Source organism: Canis aureus, chromosome 2, assembly GCF_053574225.1.
Source record: "Canis aureus isolate CA01 chromosome 2, VMU_Caureus_v.1.0, whole genome shotgun sequence".
NCBI classification, from domain to species: Eukaryota; Metazoa; Chordata; class Mammalia; order Carnivora; family Canidae; genus Canis; species Canis aureus.
In genome coordinates, this window is record NC_135612.1 from 63,277,106 (window position 1) to 63,301,030 (window position 23,925).

Consider the following 23,925-nt stretch of genomic DNA (forward strand, 5'->3'; position numbering starts at 1 on the left):
TCGTCAAAGTAAGGAGGGGGAACCATACACATGTGTTAAGGGAAAACGTGTTAAATGAAAACCATACACATATGTTAAGGGAAACACTCCTGAGCAAGCCTGTGGGAAAGTGACGGGAATGGCTGCCATCCTTTTGATGGCAGGAGCAACATGGCTCAGGTTGGGTCACAAGAACCCTGCCACGTGGACACATGGAGCTGCTCCTGTTCATGGTGAGGTCCGCCTCCCCCCCTCCCCTGCCATGAACCACACCAGGGTTGTGCATGAGGCCGGCTGCTGCCCAGGGTGCCCCAGCTCCTGCTTGCCCCCAGGTGCGGGCGAGCACTGGAGCTGATAGCTGCTCTAGTGTGTGTGGCAGCTTCCCGCAGCCTTTTAGTCAGTGATCAGGGACAGTTTCTGCTAGTGGCCTTGCCAATGGCACCTCCTCCACAGTTGTGTGCACTGGGGACACTCCGTGAGGCATTGGGCTCTTCCATCTTTGCAGTTGTCAGTGTGACCTGGAGATTCTGGGCTGCAGGGGGGGCGAGGGCCAACCCTTGGGGCAGAGACATGGCTGGGGTAAAGCCGCACATCTGCCCGCTGCCAGCCTGTGTGGGTGTCTCTGGATGGCTGTTCAGCTTTGAGGGCTCTGCCCCTGCCACCTGGGCCCCCAGCATCACCTGCTTCAGGGCCTTTGCCTGGCCCTTGTCCAAGGGCTCCCTGTGAGCCTCCAGACAAATCAAGACTACTGCCATTCCCTGGGTGCTCCTGCTCTGGAGGGTGTCCTTACCCCAGAGGGTCACCCCACAGCCCAGCCCCTAAGCTCCTATGTCCACTCCCCGCCAGGACCACAGCTCTAGGGCTGGCAGGTGCGGGAGGGAGGCCCTAGGGTCTGCATGTGGCACAGGTGTGTGCTCGGTGCCCTGGACTTGTGGCCAAGCCCTCTCGTAGCCCAGACAACAGCGCACTTCCCTCCCCACTCTGGTGGCCATCCAGCCGGGTGCTGGTTTCTGCATCCTCCTCTGGCACAAGTGTTACAACCTCTCTGGGCCTCAGTTTTCTCATCTGTAAAGTGGGAAATGAGCACACACAGGATTGACTGGATGCAAGGACGCTCTGCAAAGAGGTAGCGTCAGTGGCGTCAATGCTGACAGGCACCCAGCCTCGCATCAGCATCGCAGGTTGCTCCATGAATGCTGGGGACAGCAAAGGAGCGAGGGCAGGCCGGGGCATCCCAGGTTCCTCTCTCTCCTGGAGCTTAGCTCCCGAGTCAGGTGAGTTGTTTCTGCTCTCTCTCCTCTATCCCTGTGGCATTTCTAAAACGATTCCCTCAAAGTCAGCATGAGAGATGCTCTGGGATCAGAAATTCACTTAATTCTGGCAAAGCTGCATTCCACATCTCCTTACAGCAGTCCACTGACTGCAGATTGAAGGCTCTGATAAGTCCCGCAACAAGGGAGCCAGTATAACATGGAGTTGCCAAGTGTCCCCCACACTAATGGATGGTAAGACTTCTTTTGTGAACACCTATGGCAGCACAGTGAATGAATGGCTGAAAATACTATATTGTGGCTCCTTTTGGGATAAGATGGGGCAAGTCACTTGAAAGGCACTCTGCCTTCATGTCCCCATTTGCAGCTCCCTCTCTCTGGGTCCCTCCCATACTTGCCAGTTGGAAGCAAGGTGCTCAAAACCAAGTGACCTGACTCTTGCTTGTTTGGTGCTTGGCAGTTTTGGCAGGTGGTGGTCAGGTGATGGCCACCGGCAAGCTGGGACATCTCTCCCTTTGCCTGGCAAGGCCTCAGTGGGCCCACTATGTCCCCCAGTGAGGGGTAAGGGCTGGTGAGTGGTGGGGGGAGCTGGCAGCCGAATGCCTGGGAACACTGAGGCCTGAGCAGAGGAAGCAGCAGCAGCAGCAGGGGGTGTGGGGTTTGGGGGCAGCTACAACAAGGCCCCTGGCCCCTCGCCCCCACACTGGGGTTTATGACCCTGACCTGCAGGGCCCTGGCCTCTTTGCAAATGCGGTTTTCATTCCTGTGTCAAAGGTCACATGAGAGGATTGACATGGAGAGAGCTAGGAAACCATGTCCCCAGAGAGAGTGGACAACCTCTCCTTGGAGGGAGGGGTCTATCAAGGACAACTTGGCTTTTCCCTGCCAGGGGCAGAGGCAGGTGCCAAGGAGCCAGGGTGCCTTCCCAGGGGGCCTCAGCCTCAGAGCGCCTATGGTCCAGGTTCAGTCCACTCTGCCAAGCTGTCAAGGCTGTTTTGTTTGTCCCTGGCTGTCCTGGGGAATCCAGGCCCCAAGGTCCAGCCCCATAGGGGTGAGAAGCGGTGCAGCATCTCTGCATTTACCCCTTCAGGGACACATTATTCAAGGTCCCTTCCTCCAAAAACACAACAAAAAATAAAAATTGCATTTTAGCTGGCATTGGTCTAAAGGCAAATAGATTAAATTATGTATTAACACATTTCCTTTGACCTAAGGTCTCATTTTTTTTTTTCTGGCTTCCCTCTGCTCTAAGCTCAGCTGGCTCTCTTGTAATGGGGGGGGGGGGGAGGGCTGGACCCTTCCCATGGCTCTCACATAGCAGGGGCCTGACACCCAGCCAGGGGTGGGTCCCCTCAACAAAACCATGGCAGGTGGAACTCGCATCCATCCATTGGCAAAGCAAGAAACCTGGCCCTGAACCTGAGGCTCCCACTGTGACCTCTGCTCTACTGCTCTGTCCCCACAACATGGGCCCTGGCTGCAGGAGGGCTCTGAAACGCTTCTCAGGTTTATGAGATCAAGCCCGATGAGAGAAGTTACTCAAAAGTGGCACAGGCTGTCTGTCTCTCTTCTTCCACAGTGATCCCAGTAAAGGCTGAGGGGCAGGTGGATTGAACCTGATTCATCTCAGGCTTTGGTGACTTGAGGTGTCACTGGTCCAGCTCCCCTGTCCTGGCACAGGTGCTCTCAGGTATGAGTCCTGCTCTGGCCGGGGTCACAGACCCATGCATCCTTGGCTAACCTGGCCAGTACCCATCCACTCTTGGAAGCCCTAGGACAGCAGTGAAGACCTCTGTGGCTTTGCAGGCCTGCCTATGGGAATGGCCGGAGCACCTGCGTCCCAGCAGCTGCCCGCAGGCCTTGAGGTGCTGCTGGCTCTGCCCCTGCGCCAGCCCCGCGGGGCCTCCTGCTCTTCCAGAGGACACCAGGCCATATCTTTCCCGTCAGGTCGGGGAGCTGCATCCCTGACACTCTCTAACCCAACCCCAGGATGCTGGGTGCTTCATGCTCGCTCCTCCTCTGGGTCCCTTCCCGAGTGCCACTCCCTTTTCTCCCTAAACATGGCCCTCTGCCTCCAGGTGTCCCGGCCGAGGGGAGCGCAGAGCGGACAGGCAGGGAGCTCTGACTCCTATCTGGCCCCTCTCTACACCCCCATGCAGAGCCTGGGGCCTCCCCGGAGGAGCCCCGGACCGACCGCACCGTCCCAAAAGGCCCCTCCCGGCCCAGGAAGGTCTGCAGCCCGCCAGGAACGCGCGAGCGCCGCCCCGGGGCGGCCCCAGGGAGCGGGAGCCGGCGGGGAGGGAGACGACCACGGGAGGGGCCCTGGACCACGGCCGGCTCCCACTGCTCTGCCGGTCACTCCAGGCGGATCTGGGCGGAGACCCGAGAGGGCGAGCGCCTTGCCCCAGGTCACACAGCGGGTCGCAGGCAGCTCACCGGCTGCGCGCCGAGCCGCCCCAGCGTACGGCCAGGAGTGGGGAACCCTAAGCGACCCTTCGCGCCGGCTGTGGCCGCGCCCCCTCCCCGCCGCAGGCCACCGCCGCCAGCCTCCGCCGCCCGGTACCCCAACGTCACTTCCACGGCAGGCAGAGCGCACGGCGGGCGGGGCTTCGGCCCGGGGTGGGGCCTGGCGGCGCACGCGCAGTCCTGCCGCCCGACGCGGATGCGCGATCCCGAGCGGGCCGACGGCGGGCGGAGCTGCGGGCGGGGCGTCGAGAGGCCGCTCCCCCGCCCCCACGCAGGCCCCGCCCCCGCGCGCGGCGCTGAGGGCACGGCGGGGCGCAGGCCGGCTGACGGGCGCGCGGCGGCTGCGGCGGGGGCCGAGGAGCCGGGCCGCTGGGGGCGGGGCGCCGGCCCGGTGGCGTTCCGCGCAGCGGAGGCGCTTGGCTTCTCGCCCGGGGAACGCGGCCTTTGGGGCTGGCGCCTCCCGCGCTGCCCCCGTCCGGCCGTGGCCGCCGCCGCTCGGCCGCCCTCAGGTACGCGGCCCGGCCTCGGCCCCGACCGGCGCGCGCCTCCGAGCCCTGCGTGCGCGCCCCCGAGCCCGTGCGCCCGCGCGAGGCCGCGCGTGAGTTTGGGCCGCCGGTTCCCGCGGCTGTCAGGCGCGGAGCGCTTTCGGCTCGTTTCGGCTCGTTGGGGCTGCTGGCCGCGCTGGGGCTCCGGTGCCGGGACGCGCGGCCGGGCTGCTGGGCCGGACAGCCGGCGGCGCCCGGGGACGCGGCCTTCGGTGCCCGCCGGGAGTGTGCGCCTTTCCTCGGCGGCGTACCCCAGGACCGGGCGGGGCGAGGGCTCGGGGGCGCCCCCTCGCCGTCCCGGAGCCCCCGCCGCCTGAAGGGACGTGTCCCTCTCCCACCCGGAAGCCCGGGTTTGGAGCGGCGTCCGGCTTCCCGAGGCCGTGGTGGAGACGGTCTGGACTCTGCTGCTTCCAGCAGCCGCCCGGCACCGTCCCTGGTGGGGCAGGTGCAGAGGGAAGTGGCCTCCCCGGAGACCGCCGGCAGCCGGAATGCACTAGACGCCGTGGCTGTTCCTCAAGCCGCGCTAGTTTGCAGGAAGTCTGAACAGGGTGCTTTGACACAGTCCTCCCACCTGCGGTCTTCTGTAACCGTCCCTCCGGGGACCCCCTCCTAAGGCTCCCTGAGCTGCGGGCAGTGGCCGTGGCTTCACAGGTGCTTCCCGCGCCCCGCCACGGCCCCAGAGCGCCTTGGTTCTGCGGCGCTGCCCGCCCGAGGGTCACCCTGCTAGGGCGGCAGGGGGCGCTGGTGGAAGGGGGCCTTCAGGACGGCTCTGCCCACTGCGCGGGCTGTATGCTTTCTTGACCTATGTTGGATTGGAAGCCATAGAAAAGAGAGTTCTTACTGCTCCTGGAAATACAGATCAGAGGAAACACCAGAGTTATTGTCACTGTCCCTAGTTACACGCACTGCTTGGGCACACTCACTGCTGGAGCCAAGCGGACACTTAGATGTTTTCACAGGTGCCTTGCAAACATTCCAGACCAACTTTTTTTTTTAAAAAAGCAAATGGAGTTTTATAGAAAGCCCTTTGGCTTTTTCTGCAGTAATATTTCTTTTTTTTAATGTTATTTATTCATGAGAGACTACAGAGAAAGGCAGAGACAGGCAGAGAGAAAAGCAGGCTCCCTCTGGGGAGCCCATTGCAAGACTCAATCCCAGGACCCTGGGATCACAGCCTGAGCCAAAGGCAGATGCTCAACCACTGAGTCACCCAGGTGTCCCTGCAGTAATATTTCTTTCTTTCTTTCTTTTTTTTTTTTTATAAAGGTTTTATTTACTTAGTCATGAGAGACACAGAGAGAGAGAGAGGCAGAGACACAGGCAGAGGGAGAAGCAGGCTCCATGCAGGGAGCCTGATGTGGGACTCCATCCTGGGGCCAGGATCACGCCCTGAGCCAAAGGCAGATGCCCAACCTCTGAGCCACCCAGGTGTCCCAGCAGTAATATTTCTTGAAGGAAAGTTGACTTTCACAGTCTTCTGAGCGTTTGTGATGCATAGGCATAATTATAAACATGTCCAGGAGCCTGGGCATTGTCACATGTGTTCAGTCATTTGACTCCTTGTGGCCTCATGAAGTGTGTGGTTCTTTACTGTCTCAGTGGGGAAAGGCAGGCCCAGGGGTGCAGCCCCCATCCGGGAGAGCCCAGCCTGTCGGAACCCTGTTCTCCTAGCCTGCTGGGACTTCCTTACATCATTCCTCTCAGAAGAAAATTACTTGTTGCAGTGTTTTTTCAATTCAGTATGGTCTCCACAGAGCAGTGGAGAGAGAGCAGCGATCATCTCATTTGGGATGCAAGCTTCTCCTCCTTCGTTGACTTGCAAACGAGGTTTCCGTGCCCCTTTAACTTCCATGTGTGGCTGTCCAGAGCCTCCAGTTGTGGGTGTTAACGTTAGCACGATGCTGGTTCATCAGAACAGGTGACCTTTGTTTTGAAGTTTTTTCAGAACGATGTCTAGTTTGTCAGCATTACCAGCTTCATGGTGCTAGCATGGGACTTGGCTATAGGCTTTTCCAGGAACCGCTAAACACAGCACCCAAGTGAGCTCTATTAAGAGAAGGTGCTGAGCCCCTTAGGCAGAGCTGTACCCCTGGCTCCAGCACCTGAGAATAGCTGAGTGATCTTAGTGGTCCACATTAGCTTCCTCTGTGGCTTATACCCCGCCATGAGTGTGAGGACACAGCCCCTTTTGCTTTACCCCCCGCCTCCATGTTAAGAGGTGGCGATACTTAGGCCTGGCTCCAGCAGTGCCAGAGGGACGTTTGGCTCCATTTGCTTTGTTAAAGTGTCACTGCTTTAGTTGTTTTGGCAGCATTACCAAAGCCTCCAAAATTGGTGGCTTCAGACAGCAACAATCACTTATTATTGCTTATGGTCTTGGGGGCCCAGGATTCCCAAGCAGCGGACTGGGAGGTCTTGGCTTGGGGTTCTTGTGCTGGTTGGTCAGATGGCGGCTGGGGCTGGAGTGTCTCCTTGTGGGCATTCTCACTTGGCGTCTGGTACCTGGGCTGAGAAGGCTTGAGCAGCAGGGGCCCCTGGGCCCTCAGTCTTTCCCAGTGCAGTGGCTTTGAGGTGTGTCCTCCGAGAGAGCCACGTGGTTGTAGGGTTTCCCCACTTCAGTCTTGGAAGTCACTGAGCATCTGTCCATATTCAGGGGCAGCTGAAGTCTGCCTTTACGGGAGCAGTGCCAGAGGATCTGCAGTCGTGTGCTCAGACCAGCACATTACTGATGGCTGGCTAATGTCCATGGGGTGCCTGGGGATTCGTTGGTGAAGCGTCTGCCTTGGGCTCAGGTCATGATCCCAGGGTCCCAGGATCGAGCCCCACATTGGGCTCCCTGCTCAGTGGGGAGCCTGCTTCTCTCTCCGCTGCTCCCCCTGCTTGTGCTCTCCTGCTCTCTGTCAAATACATAAATAAAGTCCTTATTATTTTATTTTTAAAAATATTTTATTTATTTATTCATGAGAGAGAAAGAGGCAGAGACACAGGCAGAGAGAGAAGCAGGCTTCCTGCAGGGAGCCCAGTGCGGGACTCAATTCCAGGACACCGGGATTACAACTGGAGCCGAAGGCAGACGCTCAACCACTGAGCCATCCAGGCATACCATAAATAAAATCTTAAAAAAAAAAAATTAACGTCCAAGCAGACCATGTTGTTGTGTGAGTGCTCTTTGAGAGACGGCTCTGAAACCTGGACTTGGTTCTAATGTGTTAGCAGTGTGTTATGAGTCTGCATGGTACTCATGCAGAATGAATTTGGAAGGTACTTGGTCAGGCAGTGTTGGTGGGCTTCTTGTTGTTTTCTGTGAAAACCCACCCTTGGCACCTGATGGTTCTGGGCTGTGAAATGGGCCTGGCTCTGGGGAGGCTTTCTTTCATTACAGGGACACCTGTTGACTGTGTGCGCTGGGGCAGGCTCTGGGCACAACAGACTGAACGGGTACTTAAAGCTGTTCTCCAGTTTCGTGCTCCGGAAACCAGCATGGAGGAGCTGGGGTAGCTTGTCCAGAGCCCAGATTTTGGCTCAGGTATCTGGCCAGTAGCCAGCGGAGGGGGTCCAAGAGGAGTGTAGCCAGGCCTCTGCCTGGGACTCAGGAGGCAGAAAGGCTGTGTATAGAGATGACTTGGTCCATACACCAGGCTCCTGTTATTGTGGCACCTGGCTGTCCATGCACGTTCCTTGATTTATTTATTTTATATATATTTGAAGGTTTCATTTATTTATTTATTTGAGAGAGAGGGAGAGAGTATGAACATGAGTGGCAGAGGTGCAGAGAGAGAGGGAGAATCCCAGGCAGACTCCCTCCTGAGCACAGAGCCTGACACGGGGCTTGATCCCACAACCCTGAGGTCCTGCTTTGACCAGAAACCGAGAATTGGATGCTCAACCCATAGGGCTGCCCAGGTGCTCCACCAAGTTCCTTTATTCTACGAGTGTTTATATCAGCCAGTCTGCTGTAGGTGGCTCCCAAAGGGGACACGGCCCCTTGGTCCCTCTGCCAGAAGGTTCCCTCTCAGCTCATGTCAGGGGCCAGGGTGACGGCACAGAGGAAGCCTCCGGCTTGGAAGCGGAGACCACATCAGGCAGAAAGGCCGAGGGAGCAGAGATGCCCTGGGGTGATGTAGCCGTAGGCCCGCATGGGCAGCACACAGACTCAGCAGGTCCTGGGCAGGGCGGAGGGGCTTTGGGATAAAGCGTCTCCCGGAAGGCATGGAATGTGATGTTGAGGGTCACTCCTGGAGGTTGATCAGCAGTAGCAGAGCGGCAGGTGGAGGTGAGGGAGGCCAGCCCAGGCGGCATGGCAGACCAGGGCCCTGGGTGGGAAGAACTCAGTGATGCCAGCAGATCTGGGTGGGCACACCCTGCTGCATGTGCCCTTGCCATTTTCTGACACCTGACATGGGAGAAGGAGGACCCCGAGAGCACTGCAGGTGTCCAGGGAGGAGTGACATCTGAGTGGAGGCTGGGGGTCCCCAGTTTGTTTGTCAAGTTCTACCATTCTTGTGGGGAGGAGTTGGTAGGAGGCAGGGACTGCATGTGAGGAAAGGCGGATTGTGAACTTTGGGGAACAGACTCCTCTGTGTGGCTCAGCTGGGAATGCTATTTATAGGGACATGATACCATCTGAGGTGGCCATACAGCTATTTTGGAGGTTTGGAGGTGGCAAGTGGGGAGGCTCTGACCCTCACTGCATGGCCCTGGTGGGGTCACAGGGCACTGCTTTGCAGGCAGGAGCTACAAGAGGTGTCACGAGCGCCTGTGAGCCCAGATACACATCCTCTGTGGTCCCTGTGGTGCTCGTGTGGGGTGGAGCCTCTGTCCCTGGGGCTGGCCAGTTCTCTCACCAGGCACCAGGCTTCTGGCCTCCATGCCCAGAGTCCTGGCTTTGCTCCCCGTTTCCTGGCACCTCCCACTCAGGCTGAGTCTTGCCTTCCTTCTCTGAGTACCCCCTAAACAGGGCGCCGTGCTTATTGCTTCCTTGTATCTGCCGCCCGCTGGCATTGTGTTTGTGTCTTGCCTTTCCCAGGGGCAGCGCACATTCCCTCTGGGCCAGGATGCTGTCCTGAGCTGCTCCAGGCCTGGCTCTCCTGCTGACTGTGACTGTGTATTATACTTTGTGACCGTGATGGTCCATCTTGATGTTCGATTTCTTGTAAAGGGAGCTGGCTGGGCATTGTGGATTGAATTGTGTCCCCTAAAAGAACAGATTTAACAGGACCTGTGAATGTGACCTTGTTTAGAAGTAGGTCTCCGCAGATGTAATTAAGATGTAAATTAAGGGATCCCTGGGTGGCGCAGTGGTTTGGCACCTGCCTTTGGCCCAGGGCGCGATCCTGGAGACCCGGGATCGAATCCCACGTCGGGCTCCCGGTGCATGGAGCCTGCTTATCCCTCTGCCTGTGTCTCTGCCTTTCTCTCTCTGTGTAACTATCATAAAAAAAAAAAAAAGATGTAAATTAAGATGAGGCCATACTGTATTCGGGTGGACCCCCATCCGATTACCAAGAAGACATACAGAGATTCAGGATGTGCAGGTAGACGGCCATGGGAACACGTGACTCAGCTGCAAGCCGGGGGGCACAGTGATCACTAGCCGCCACCACGTGCCTGGATAGAGGCAGGGAACCCCTGTCCTGAGGCACCCCCAGAGGAGCCGACCCTGCCCACACCTCGACTTCTGACCTCTGGCCTCCAGGTCACGGTGCTTAGAGATGGCAGCACCAGGAAGCTACTGCATTTAGATTTGAATGCATAGCCAGTGATCCCTGAACTTTGGCTTTGCCTTCGTGGTTTCAATCACTCATGGTCAATGTGGTCCAGAAGCTGATGATCCTGCTCCTGACGTGTAGTCAGAAGGTCAGCTGTAGCCTGGTGCTAGGTCACAGCCCCACATCACTCCCCTCCCACGTCTCACATGGGTGAATTTCTTATCTCTTATTTATTTATTTTTATTTTTAGAGAGTGGGGGAGGGGGAGAGAGAAGCAGACTCCCGCTGAGCAGGGGCTCTAACATGGAGCTCGATCCCATGAACCTGAGATCACAACCTGAGCTGAAACCAAGTGTCGGCTGCTCAACTGACTGAGCCACCTCGGTGCCCCCATGGTAAAATGTGGGCACTTCATCATCTCACATCATAAGAAGAAGGGTGAGGGCAAGACAATTTGAGAGACCACATTCACTTAACTTTTATCACAGTATCCTGTTACACTCGTTCTAGCTTATTGTTATTCTTGTTAATCTCTTGCTGTGCCTCACTTGCAAATTAAATTTTATCACATGTTCGTATGCATGAGAGAAAGCATAGTACAGTTGGTCCCTGAACAGCTAGGGGTCATGGGTGCTGGCCCTACCAGAGTAAAAAAAATCCATGTAGAACTTAGGATTCCCCAGAACTTACCTGCTAATGGCCTCCTGTTGGCAAGAAGCCTTACTGATGTCCTAAACAGTTCATTAATAGCTGTTTTGTGTGCTGTATGTATTATTTGCTGTTTTCTTATGATCAAAGAAGGGAGGGAAAAGAAAATGTATTATTCATATCATAAGGAAGAGAAAAGACATTTCTGGTGCTGTCCTGTACTTATGGAAAGAGAGCCCCATGTGAGTGGGCTTGCGTAGTTCAAACAATGTTGTGCAGGGGTTGATAGTATATTTAGGGTTCAGCACTGTCTGCGATTTCAGGTGTTTTGGGGGCTTGGTGTCCCTGCAGTGTGGGGCATTGCTGCATTAACACCTGATGACATGTGTATGTCCTTGAAGGAGATTAAATTGTTGCATGGCTGGGTCTGGGTTCTCTCCTGCCAGGCACTCCGTACCCACCTTGGCTTCTGAAGGGGCCGCACTAGCCGCCCCGTGCAGTCCTTCCACCCACTGGTTTTTCTGCTGCTTTTGTGCAGCAGGTGCACACTGCACCGTGCCATGGCCCTCCATTCACCGGGGTCACGCTGGCCAGCCCTCACAGACATAGCATGCCATGTTTTCTTTGTTCTTCTGACCTTCTGTGAGTTGTGATGGAGTATGCCATGTTTGATGTAACTGTGTCTGAGTAGGCTGCGGCCCATGCTCCTGCCTGACAGAAGCATGGCCCAAGCAGGAAAGTCTGGGGATCTTGTGCTGTGTGGCATTGCTGTCTGGCCCTTGGGGCTGCTGTCAGCAATTGGGGCTGCTTTCAGGCCCACAGGGCTGCTATCTGGCCCATGGGGCTGCTGTCCGGCCCTCGGGGGTGCTGTCCTGCCCTTGGGGGTGTTGTCTGGCCCATGGGGCTGCTGTCTGGCCCACAGGGCTGCTGTCCGGCCCTCGGAAGTGCTGTCTGGCCTGCGGGGCTGCTCTTTGTCCCTCGAGGCCGCTGTCCGGTCCTTGGGAGTGCTGTCCTGCCCGTGGGGCTGCTGTCTTGCCCTCAGCGGTGCTGTCCTGCTCTTGGGGCTGCTGTCCAGCCCTCAAGGGTACTGTCCTGCTGGTGGGGCTGCTGTCCTGCCCATGGTGGGGCTGTGCAGCCCTCAGGACTGCTATCTGGCCCTAGGGGCTGCTGTGTGGCCTGTGGGACTTCTGTCTGCTCTCTAGCCTATGGCGCTTCTTTGGATCGCGGTATGCGTGCTCTGGAGCCTGTTCTCTGACCAGCTCAGCAGTTGGGTGAGGTCGTCCCATCTCCTCTGTCCCCTCCCGGCTGGTGCACACCCAATCTCAGGTGGCGTCAGGGAGGATACTTGCCTGAAACCTCACAGGGTGTTTGTCACATGCTGACTTAAGGAAAGAATCTTGTCATTCGTCAGCACTCCTTGGTCTGCACTCTGCCTGGGAGGAGGAACTTCCCCTCCTACTTACTGATCTTTTCCAGCTGTTTCCATCAATACAGACTCACGGGTTTGTATTTTATTCTGTGAAGTGGAACATATGCCTCTTGGGAGCTAGGCCCCATTCTCTGCACACGTCCTGGCTTTCTGGTGCCTTTGAGACACTCCCACTGCATCTTGCCCGAGCCCTGGTCCTGGAAATCAACGATGTCCCCAGGGAATGTGTGGCCTGTTTCTCAAGCGAAATGCTAGTCATAGCGTAGTTTGTTCAGGTTTTGTTGTGGCTGCTGTAATCTTTCTAGTGTGGTGTGTGCTATGTGCCACTAGGAGGACTGACAGGGTGGTGGACACAGGAGGCCCATGGCAGGGCCTTTGCCATTGTGGGAGGGTGCAGTTGCAGCAAAAGTGGAGGGGTGGAGGGGTCCTTGTAAAGCCTCTGTACTTGGAGAAACGTTGTCAGTTGGGGCTTAGGGTGAATTTATGGGGAGAGGTAGTGAGAGCCCGGCCAGGTTGCAGGTGGTAGGACCTGCCTAGGTGACTGGGGGTGAGTGGTATAGGCATGGAGGTGTGGCTGGCTCTATTTGGTTCCCTGGTTCTATACACATTTATGTAGAGCCACTCCCAGGGTAGAGAGATACTTCCCTGAGGAACCAACTGGCCCTGGCCTGGGCTTTGGGGTCCCTGGCTGTGCTGGAGCAGGTGGCTGTCCCTGCCTAGGATGGTGGGAGCCCAGGAGAGTGTTGACAGTGAGTGCCTCGCCTAGCCTGGAGGAAGCCTGAGTGTGCACGATACCTTTGGTTGGGATGAGCTCACGAATTCCAGGGCCCTGGGTGAGCCCGTTGCATGCTCTGCCAAAGGGAGAGCCCCATGCCGTTTCTCAGCTGCCTCAACATGTGCCCAGGTACCCAGTGATGGTGGGCTGTCCTCCCCATGCTTGCTGGATGCCTCTCTGGCCCCACTTTGTGAGGCTGGCTTTAGGTGTGGTGTCGAGGCAGTGTCTGTTAATGCCTGTTGAGTGTGCGCATGTTCAGGGGTGCCCGCGGGTGTGAGTCTCTCTGGCCTCTGGCAGCATCTGTGCAAAGGTCCTTGGTTTTCTCCTTGGTCTGCGGATGAGCTCTGCTGGCACTTTCCATGAAACCATGTGCTTCTTGCACTCCCTGCCAGGATGGGTGCTTCTAATATTGTGTGTGTGCTGTTGCTTCCACACACTGGGCTCTCGGGCAGATGTCCTAAGTGACGCTGCCCTAGAGGGTCACCTAGTGGGTGTGACATGGGGCCTGGTTGTCCACCCTGTGGCCCTCTGCCTTGTGCATGGTCTGCTGGACCCGAGGAGGCCTCTGGGAAGGGGGGAGGGCTCAGGGTCTGGTGGTGGTTAGGACATTCTGGAGGTTTTGTCGCTGCTCTCATTTTTTAATTTCTGAGAGCTCTTTTCTCTTTCTTTAAATACTTCTTTTTAAGGGTATTCTGATCTTATTTTGTGGGCTGGGCACCTTCTTCTGAGGGCAGGATTGTTTCCTGTGGGTGGCTGGGGCCCTCCTGCCTGACTGGCACCGTCCATGGCTTCCCAGGCAGGTGGCCTTGCTCCTGCTCAGCAGCGGGCCGCTAGGAAGAGTGGGAGCCATGAATGGCAGGCGGGAGACAGGCTGCACAGGGGCTCAGGGCCCTGTCCCTGCTGGTGTCTTTGGGCAACCAGGTCCTGGGTGCAGCCTGCAATGCCCCCACTGGGCTTCCCCTGCCACCCCTGACCTGAGAGCCTAGGGCCAGGCTCTGGGCCCCCTGTACCCTCCCCTGGGGGCCAGCTGGCTGGACTGAGGTAGGGGTGTGTAGCTGCTGAGGGCAGGGGACAGTGGTGAGTGAGAGTCCAGTGGTTCACAGCCAGCTGTTTCTTGTATGTAGAATTTGGCTTCTTGTCGCTGTCTTCCATCTGCTTTACACTTCGAGGGGGTGGGTGGTGAGGTGGCCTCACTGCTACTTCGGTTGGGGCTTCAGGACTACTAGATCTCAGGTAGGCACTTAACCTGCCATCCTTCAACCAGAATGCCACTTTTAGTACCATTTCCAGGAGAGAGCTCACACAGTGGTCTTTAAAGCAGGGGGGTTTTCGTCAGGCGGAGGTGACAGAAATATTCAGCACACAGTACTCAGCATATAACAGATACCCGCCCAGTGGTTCTGCATGTAGTCACTTCTTTCTCTTTACCAAAAACACAGACACAGAGTTCTGAAGAGTCCTTGGAAATGGATTGTTCACCTGTAAAGTGGAAATCAACTTTGAGGGTCAGCTCTGACCCAGCAGTGGCCCAGGCCTTCTGAAGCCTGCTGTGCTGAACCCCACTGTCTGTTGGTACAGACGGAGGACACAGGGCCCTGACCATGGTCACACTCATCACTGAGAAGCTGCAGAACCAAAGCCTGGATGACCTTGTCTGCAAGAGCTACGATGCCGGCCAGGTAAGCTGGCTGCAGCGGCAATGGGCAGGACCCTGGCCTCCTCCAAGGGTCAGGGGAGATGGCCCAAGCTGGATGGAGGATGTGTGGCCAAGGCCTGGGGGGATCTGGCAGCAGGAGGGCTGAGGGGGCTGTGTCCCAGGGCTGTGCTGTGCACACGCAGCCCCCACATCTCCTTAGCATTCTGATGGGTTTCCAGCATTGTTGAAACAACCCAACTTTTAGTGAGCATCTAGCCTACTCCTAGAAGTATGCAAATCCTAAGTGCATAGCATGCACATTTTCATACCTGTTAAATGTCTCTCTGGGCAAGCAGCACTCAAACCCATCCTGATGCCCCTCATGTAGGCGCCACCCCTCCTGAGAGAGCCTCTGCCTTGAGTTGTCACCACAGGTTAGTCACCTGGGTTTGAACTTCGTGTAGGTGGAACCGTTTTTCTAGGGTCATGTTAATGTGAATCTCAGGACACCAGCCCAGTGCTGGTTCAGTCGTAGGTCCAGACAGAGGAGGCTGAGCGTATGGCCCTTGCATGATGGTTGGAGGTCTCCTGAGTGGTCCCAGTGACATAAGGTACCCAGAATGGTCTGGCTGTAGTCCCTTGGCGTGCCAAGGCAAGCAAGGTGGTGGGGAGCTGTGGATCCCAAGCCTCTGTTTTGGGCTTGTGGCCTGAAGTCACAGCAGGTGGTTTTGAGGCTCTGAGGCTCAGCATTAGACACAGGAGCACCAGGGACAGGAGCTGGGCCTGTGTCTACAGCCCAGGGTGGTTGGGGGAGCTCAGAGGCCTTGCAGTGCGCTGCTTGCTGGCCTTGGGCTCGGAGCCCTGATGGGATCCTAGCAGCACACCATGCACCTGCTCCTGTCTTCACTTGTGCTTGTATGCAGCAACTGTTTTGTGGAGACTCTAACCAAGACCGAGAATGTGGTGCAGCACACGTGTCATCAGATGGCCATGCTCCTTTAGGATGTTTGGCAAAGTGTAGGCAGCCAGGTGCTATGTGGCTTTCCTGGGGAGATGGGCTAAGGATCGTGCCTGCAGGGCCCCCCTGGTGGTGCAGACATGGCTCCACGTGCTCTGCTTCCTCGAGGCTGGTCCTAACACAACAGAGAGGGGCCCTTGTGAGACCCTGCTTGGGAGGTGCAGCTACACGGTCAGCCTGCTCCCCCTCCCGCCTTTGCTGCCCAGGGACATTCCGAGCTCCGTTCTGTTGCCGTTGGTGGTGATCTGTTTGTTTTGGCTAGACACGTGCTTTTTAAAAGATGGCCTGTTAACGTGGTAGGTTTCTCTTCCTGAAATGGGAGTGCTGACCTTTCCTCTTCCCAAATCCGCGTCTTCTGAATTTTAAGAGCCATTTTGCTTTTGGAAGCAGAGTTCTGGTGCATGGCAGAGTGACCTACAGCCCAGGGCAGGCCACCACCAGGGTTGGCATGGTGGGGTGTGGATGAAGTCCAGTTGGTCTTTTTTCTTTTGTTGTCCATGCTTTTGGTGTCATATCTAAGAGTCCTTGGCTGAACAAGGTCATGAAGGTTTACTTTTATGTTTTCTTTGAGAGTTTTATATTAGCTTTCACATTTAGGTCTTTGATCCCTATTGAGCTACTTTTGTGTGTGGTGTGAGGTAGGGGTCCAGCTTCGTTCTTTTTTATGTGGATTCAAGTTGTCTCAGTGCCATCTGATGAGAAGACTCTTTTTTTCCCCTTGAATGGTCTTTGGCACCCTTGTCAAAAGTTTACATTTTCAAAAACAAAGTCTTTGAAACCTGGTGTATGTTTTACACTTAACAGCAGATCTCCATTTGGATACCAGTCTTCCTTCCTTCCAGATTTTATTTATTTATTTGAGAGAGAGAGAGAGAGAGAGAGAGAGAGAATATGCAAGTAGAGGGGCAGAGGGAGGGACAGATGCCCCGCTGAGCAGCGAATTCTTGGGATCATGACCAGTGCCAAAGGCAGAGGCTCAAGCTACGAAGCCACCCAGGTGCTCCTGGACACCAGTTTTTCATTATAGAAATATTTGATATGTATTTAGATTTCATGAAATTTATACTTGAAAAAGTAGATTTCACATCCTGCCATTGTTCTAAGCATACTGAAAAGTTTTTAAAAAATTGGATTATTAGTTTTTTTTTCTTTTTTTTAATTTTTATTTATTTATGATAGTCATACAGAGAGAGAGAGAGGCAGAGACACAGGCAGAGGGAGAAGCAGACTCCATGCACTGGGAGCCCGACGTGGGATTCGATCCCGGGTCTCCAGGATCGCGCCCTGGGCCAAAGGCAGGCGCCAAACCGCTGCGCCACCCAGGGATCCCTGGATTATTAGTTTTAAAGCTAAAATTTAAGATAGTTAAATGTAAATAAAGTTGGAAATCACTAAACATTTTCTGCCTTTGTCTCTCTAGCCATGTGCCAACCTGGTCACTCACATGTCCTTCCCTGGGCACTGCCACATGCCAAGTGTCAAGTGAGGAGGTTGTTGGTCAGGAGGAAGTGCTGGGAGTGGGAGGCCCAGGGGGGCTTTTCATCCAGTTCTGAGGTCTCTGCCCTGTTAGTGTCCACTGTGTGGCCATGCTGCACTCAGCGCCTTCTCGTGGATGTTCTGGGCCACCCCATGTCCTCTCTGTCCTCACCCATTCAGTGTGGCTGGCTCTTTATTCTCTGTTCCTTTCTCTGGCCTCAAGTGAATTCCCGCTTCCTGTCAAGGCTCCTGGTATCTTACAAAGTCTTCTGATTACCAGGGTGAGGTCAGCTCTTCCCATTTTGCCTCTGTGATGCTTGGGGGACATAGGCTAGTCTAACTGACCACAAAGGCCTAGAAGCACATGGGTTTGTGTCTCCTACCCAAACAGGACAGTGAGTGCCTTGAGAACCAGGGCAGAGCTTCTGGTGTTTTCCATAGCTAGTGCACTGGGTCATGTCAGCAAATGCTGGTTGTCAGCGAGTGTGGATGGGGGACCTGGGGCAGCTCTGTTCAGGAGCATACTCCGTGCTGATAGGAAGGCTCCTTTGTCGCTGTCCAAGCATATAGCTACTTAAAGCATGTGGTTACTAAGCCCTGAGATTGGTTGGGGTGATGGGAGCTGAATTTGTGTTTTATATAGTTGAAGTTTAAATTTCAGCAGCAGCCTGTGGCTCTGGCTGTCCCATGGGGCAGCGCAGATGGAGAGCATCATGGGTGTTCAGTGGCCGTAAGCTGTGCCCTCATGTAGCCCCTCTGTAGCCACACCTGGTTTCCTCCAAACAAGCTCTTTCATCTCTATGATTTGTCATTTCCAAAATGATCTGTGCGGAGTATGTGACGGTTTTTTCACTCAGCACGATGCCCTAGAGATGCATCCAGGTGGTTTTGTGGTTCAGTGGTTCACTCCTTTGGGTTGCTGAGGAACACACGTGTAAGGGTGTACCAGTTACCCATTGAAGGATTGTTGTAATTCCGATAAAAATCCCACTACAATATTTGTGGAACTTGGCAGGCTGACTCTAGAGTTCTCAAATGAGCTGTAGGTTCCCTGATTCATTCGTTTACGACTTGAGGCCATGGCGCCACCATGCATGAGTGGACATGCATGCTGTCCCTGAGGGGCTTGTGCTCTCGTGAGAGGATAGACACAGTGGCCCTGGGACCATGGCCAGGGTCTGGTGGAGCTGCAGGGGAGGCAGAGAGGTTGGGAGGTGTGGTGCAGACTGTGCACTGCAGAGGCGGGAGGGGTCTGTCTGTTGGTGGGCAGGTGGACGCTTGGGGCCTCGGGAAGAGGACGAGCAGCCATCAGGTGGGCAGCCCCAGATGTCAGGTGGGAGCGTGCTGTCTCAGTAAGCAGGGAGCCAAGGGGCCCCCTAGTCTGTGCTGATGGACAGTAGAATAAGAAGGTGGTGTGAGGGTGTTGAGAGTTGTCCTAGGGCGGCTGGGGCCAGACCCGACCCTCAGTGGGTGGAGAGCCGCGTGCACCTGGGGGTGGGAGTGGGTGTGGGGGACTGAGGGGTGGGTTGTGGGATGGAAGTGTGGTGGTGGGGGGTGGATGGTCAGGAGGTTCAGCACCATCCGCTGTGTGTCCAGCTGTACAGGTGCAGGCTTGGGTGGTGGGGAGTTTGGCTTTTAAAAAACTTTGTCAAAAATGTGCTCTTTTAGTGAGGTATTGTTTCATACAGTGAACGTGCAGCTTGGGTGATGTTCAGCTGGATGAGTTCTGCAGGTGGTGTGCACTGCTAGCCTTGTCACCATCACCTGGACAGGTTCTGACCCTTTGGTTGCCCCACATGGTGCAGCGTGTCCCAGAACATCACAGAGGCGTGGCTGCGCGGCCTGTGCTCTGGCTTCTTTCCCTGACGAGAACTCTTCAGAGACTCACGATGTAAGTGGTGTGGCTTACTCTGCCGTGCAATCTGTGTCCCTGCTGAGGGACATTTGGGCCATTCCCAGGTTTTGGTGGGGGCTGCCCGCAGGCATCTGCCTGCAGCACCCAGGCCTGCAGCTTGGCCTGGCCACTGGTCACACCAGGTGCCATGTCGTCTGGGCTCTGACCTCATTCCCTGGATAACTAGGGAGATCTACACCTTATATCCTGCTCACTGGCCAGTTGGGAGTGACTTCAGATCTCTGCCATTGGGTCATGTGCCTTTTTCCTTATTGATCTGTAGGAAGTCATTGCTGGGTCCTGTCACGAGTCTCTTCTTGGATACATGTTTGTTTTTTTTTAAGATTTTATTTATTTATTCATGAGAGACACAGAGAGAGGGGCAGAGACACAGGCAGAAGGAGAAGCAGGCTCCATACAGGGAGCCCGACGTGGGACCCGATCCTGGGTCTCCAGGATCACGCCCTGCTGAGCCACCAGGGCTGCCCTTGGATACATGTTTTGCAAATATTTTCTGCTGTCCTGTGGTTTGCCTCATTGTGGGTGACTTTCAATGAACAGAAATTCTCATTTCAATGTGGATGGAAGCATCCATGTAAGTTGGTGTGTTTTGTATCTCACTTAAGAAACCTTTGCTACCTTGCGTCTTGAAGATGCTCTTCTGTGTCTTTTTCTAGAAGCATCTGTGTTACTTTAGTTCAAAGACTATACTCTGGAGTGGAGTCTTGTGTGTGGGATGAGACTAGGCCAACAGTGGGTTTTCTTTTTTCTTGCACGGATGTGTGGTGAACCCCATGCCCTTTCTGGAAATGGCTGTGCTTGCTGCACCATTCGTCAATGGGTTCCATCACTGTCACAGAGCTTTGGAGCCATCCCACGTGTGCGTCCCACTCTCACTCCAGCCCCAGGTGGGGAGACCAAGGCTTACACAGAGGAACCAGGCTGCCCCCATCAGGGCTGCTCAGGGCAGTGGATTGCAGGCCGCAGGCTGCACTGGCTGTGCCTGGGCTCCATGCTGGACGGTGTCAGGGTGCATGTGGTGTGGCCAGGCCTGCCTGGGGGCCGGCCTGTGGTCTCCACACCCCCTGGTGGCCTCTTCTGGTCAGGACTCCTCAGCGTGAGGCAGACTATACAGCCCATCCCGGGCATGGAGGCCCTCGACGCCACAGCTGTCCTCCCATAGAGAGGCCCGGGCCAGCCCTGCTCTGCGCCCCAGCACGGGTGCTGTCCATAAAACCCATGTCCTCTGGCTGTTCCCCATGGCCGCTTGTGCACCTTTGCACTGAGCTGGAACCTGGGCCTCCTATGTGGGAGCCATTGGAACCTTTCCCTGATGGATAGTGGCTCTGTTCAGGTGTCCTGCTGTGTGTGGGGATCACAGCTCTGGGAGGGTGCTTGTGCCTGCTGCTCACCTGGGGGACAGTGGCTGGCCAACCTGGTCTGGGGGTAGGTGGTGGGGTGGGGTGCTGGGAGGTCTGTGAGGGGTTGTGGGGGGACATGGGAGGTGATGTGGCGGTGCTGTAGGTGCTGGGAAGGCTGTGGGAAACACCATGGGGATACTATGGGCACTGGGAGGGATATGGGGGTGCTGTGGGGCTGCTAGGGGCACTGGGAGGGATGTGGGGAGTGCTGGGGGCACTGGGAGGGCTGTGGTGGCGTTAGAGGTGCTGGGAGCACTGGGATGGCCATGGGGGGCATTGTGGGGGCATTGGGGGTGCCAGGAGGGCTGTGGGGGGTCTTTGGGGGTGCTGGGGGTGCTGGAAGGGCTGTGGTGGGGGCTGGGCCATAGTTCTTCAGGGGTATTTATAGCAACAAAGAGGGAGGTAGGATTCCCTGATGATGTAGATGACCAGCTTGTGTGTCAACAATTTCCTGGGAGTTTTGGAGCTGCTTCTTCATTTTGTCACCTGACCGGGTCCTGGGCCTGGGGAACTGCTGGTCACCTGGTCCTCCTGAGCATGGCCAGGTCTCTCTAGCTCTGTGCAGCTGCTGGGTGATGCAGCCCCAGGGCAGCCATCTGTTGGCTCCAGCCCTCCTAAGCCCCACTGCCCTGGGGAGCCTGGCCTTGGGGCTGGCGCATGTGGGGGAGGGCCTGGTGGCGTAGCTGAGTGGGGAGGTTTGTGAGGAGGCCTGGCTGCGGCAAGGGCTGCTCGGGCTGTGGGAGCACAGATGCACATGCACAACACTTGGGTTCCCTTCACTCACTGGAGTATTGTTAGGCTTTTAAGAATCTTGATTAAGAAAAAAACATATTCTGAGGTCAGTCCTTTTCTTTTTAATCTCCAAAAAAGGCAGTGTTGGGGAAGAGTGGAATTGGTTGCAGGGATGAGAATACAGCGTTATCCTTACCTCTGTGCTGTTTGTGAGCTCAGCATCTGTGTCCACTGTGTTCATGCTGGTTTTTCTTAACATTTTCAGCATTCTGGCAGGACACTGAGCAGCAGTGGCCATGTGTTCCCTTTTGAGAGCAATGGTAAGTGTTGAAAAGTCCCTGCTGGTCTTCCTGGGCTTCTGTGGCCATGGGCCAGGGATGGAACGGAAGGTGAGGGAAGTGGAACTGGCACATGATGCTGACTTCTGCAAGAAAGTCCACCCGCACAGTGAAGGTTGCCCACAGCAGTCTTCCCCATGCTGGGCTATGGGTCAGGGCATGGCTGGGCCTCTGCCTTAAGACATGGCAGGTGCCGGGCCACCGGGCCCCTCTGGAAAGGCACCTGGCAGTGTGGAGGTGGAGGCTCGCCCTGGGGGGCCTGTGGGCATTGAGGGCAGAACACGGTGGGGTTGGGCTCAGCACGCGGTGGGTGTATAGCTCCGGTGTGGCACACTCTGGGCCATTGGTGTGGTTGGGGCTCAGGCCCTGGAGCACGGAGGACACCTCTTGCCAGTGCATGTGTCCTACACGTGTGCCTATGACTGGAAAGGCCACCCCACACGAGTGTGTAACTGAGCCTGGGTGTGCAGAGCTTGTTGCCCTACACTCTTGGTGACCTTGGCTCCATGTCATGGGTTGTGGTGAACATGTTAGTTGTGATCTTTAGGGACAGACAGGCCTGACTTGAGTGCCAGTCCTCCCCCGCCGGCCCTGGTCACCGTGGCTGTAGGAAAGCACTCACTGTGTTAGATGGCTCTCCAGACTACCAAAGTGAAGGTTTTTAATAAATTCTTTTGTGAACTTGTGGAGGTAGAAACTGTGAGGCCAGCACCGGTCCTTGGTACTGTGTCCTCAGTGGTGGTCCATCTGTACACGGGGCCAGTCCTCAGCAGGATCATCCTTTGCTTGTGCCTTTTACCACAGGGGTCCTGGCCCCATCCCTTGGGTCCCACTGCCTCCATACCCACTGGAGGCTGGGAGATGCTGAAAAGACTTATGGCCAGGCTGGTGGGAGTCAAGGCTTTGCCGTCCACCCTGCCTCCACATGAGTAGTCAGAGGAGACCCATTCATACTGCTCTGCCCTCGATGGCAGTTGGGATACAGCAGAGCTTGTGATGGCGGCCCTGATGGGCACATTCAGGGTCTGGGCACCCAAGGGCTTTGTGAAGGGTCTGAGGAAGGTGACCTTCCTCAGGTGGTCGGGTGGGCTACTCTGTGGTGTTGGAGGCAGGTGGGCAGAGGGAGCCCCTTGTGCTGTGCTTGTACAGTGTGTTCTCACGTGTGGATGCCAAGTGCTGACCCCTGGACACTCAGTGTCTCCTGTGACCCTCCTGGTGGCTGTGTGGAGTGGGGGAGTGGAAGCTGGAAAGGGGTCCCTGTTTGATGTGTGCTGGGGGCCGTGCCTCACGTTTCAGGAGGACAGGAGGTGAGGGACACCATAGCTGCTGCTCTGCCCAAGTGCTTACGTGGCACTGGCTTCCTGGAAGAAGCGGCTTGGTGGGGGGCTTGCTTGCATACCTATAAGATTACTTGGCCGCAGAGAAGTAGGGGATGTGGGGCCAGTCTTTTCATGAAACTGAATGGGGAACAGCATGCTCTGGTCATTTTCAGGGAATGGCTAGCTGTCTGACCAGGGAATGCCGGTGGGGCCTGTGCTGACCACATCCCCCAGCTCTTGCAAGGCATGAGGCTTTGCGTCAGGCAGTGTCCCCAGCTGGGCAGGTGTCTCAGGGCACAGCAAAGACCGTGCCTTGTCTCCTGTTCACTTGTCTCTTCTCTTTTGTGTCTCCTCAGAAGACAGGTGCCCCTGGAAGGTCTTAAGTGGCGGATGGCCCATTGGAAATCAGACAGCCACAGGGACGTGGGGCCCCAACACAGTCCTGGGTGCGGTGAGCACCATAGACCTGAGGGAGAGCTCAGGGCCCCCCTCGGCACCACCTACCAAGCGACACTGCCGCTCCCTGTCGGAGCTGGCGCACTGCCACTCCCTGTGGCGCCCCAGCTGCTCCAGGGTCTGGACGCCGGTGTCCAAGAGGTGGTGCCACAGCGGTGGGAATGCCACGCTGCAGGAAAGCCTGGGTGCCAGCCTGCCCAGGGGTGCTGCACCGCTCGACCGCACCCTCCTGGTTGCTGGGCCCACCTCGCCCCCAGCACCCCAGCCATCTTCAGCCAGTGGCGGCTGCATGGACAGCTGTGAGGGCAGCTTGGGCCTGCCTAGGCGACCCCGCGTCCCATCCTGGAGGCACCGCCTGTCGCTGTCCCAGGAGCACCTGGCAGAAGTGGGCACGGCACTGCCCTCTACCAGCAGCAGCCCCTCGTCTACCCCCGAGCTGGGCCGGCGACTGGGCCTGCTCCGGTGCTGCTCACAACCGTGCGTGCTCGTCGGGAGGAAGTGGCAGCGCAAGCGCAGGCGTGAGGAGGGCACTCGCTGGCCGCGCCCATCCTTGGACTTTCTCAAAATGACACAGGTGAGGCTTGTCTTGTGTCCGGTGTCCTCGGCTTGCTGGCGCTGTGCACACCCTGGGGTGGTTCTGTGGTGAGACTGGCCTGCCAGCGGTCTTGGTGCCTCTGCACCCTGTAGGGGATGAACTGCTTGGGCTGCGCTCTGGGCCTGGGTGGGCTTGAGGTTGCAGCGTCCCCAGCGCCAGCTCCCATGGCCTGTAACCTGCCTGCCTTGGTGAGGTGTGAGCTGTCCTCAGCCCTGCTTG

General features: G+C 56.5%; 1 protein-coding gene across 10 annotated transcripts in view; it reads left to right on the top strand.

The window, feature by feature from the left end:
• Positions 1-4,093: 4,093 nt before the first annotated feature.
• FAM53A (family with sequence similarity 53 member A) overlaps positions 4,094-23,925 on the top strand; it is a 33,333-nt gene continuing 13,501 nt past the window's right edge. For 2 of the 10 annotated variants that reach the window (XM_077876675.1, XM_077876598.1), the window contains exons 1-3: positions 14,089-14,500; positions 21,264-21,318; positions 23,012-23,685. In XM_077876675.1, the coding sequence (XP_077732801.1) occupies positions 14,423-14,500; positions 21,264-21,318; positions 23,012-23,685 (807 nt within the window). In that variant the 5' untranslated portion in view covers positions 14,089-14,422. Of the gene's footprint in view, positions 4,226-4,562; positions 4,913-4,950; positions 5,221-5,583; positions 10,408-10,429; positions 14,055-14,088; positions 14,501-18,901; positions 19,441-21,263; positions 21,319-23,011; positions 23,686-23,925 lie in introns of those variants that run through there. The other 8 variants (XM_077876651.1, XM_077876616.1, XM_077876634.1 and 5 more) reach the window with 8 other exon arrangements.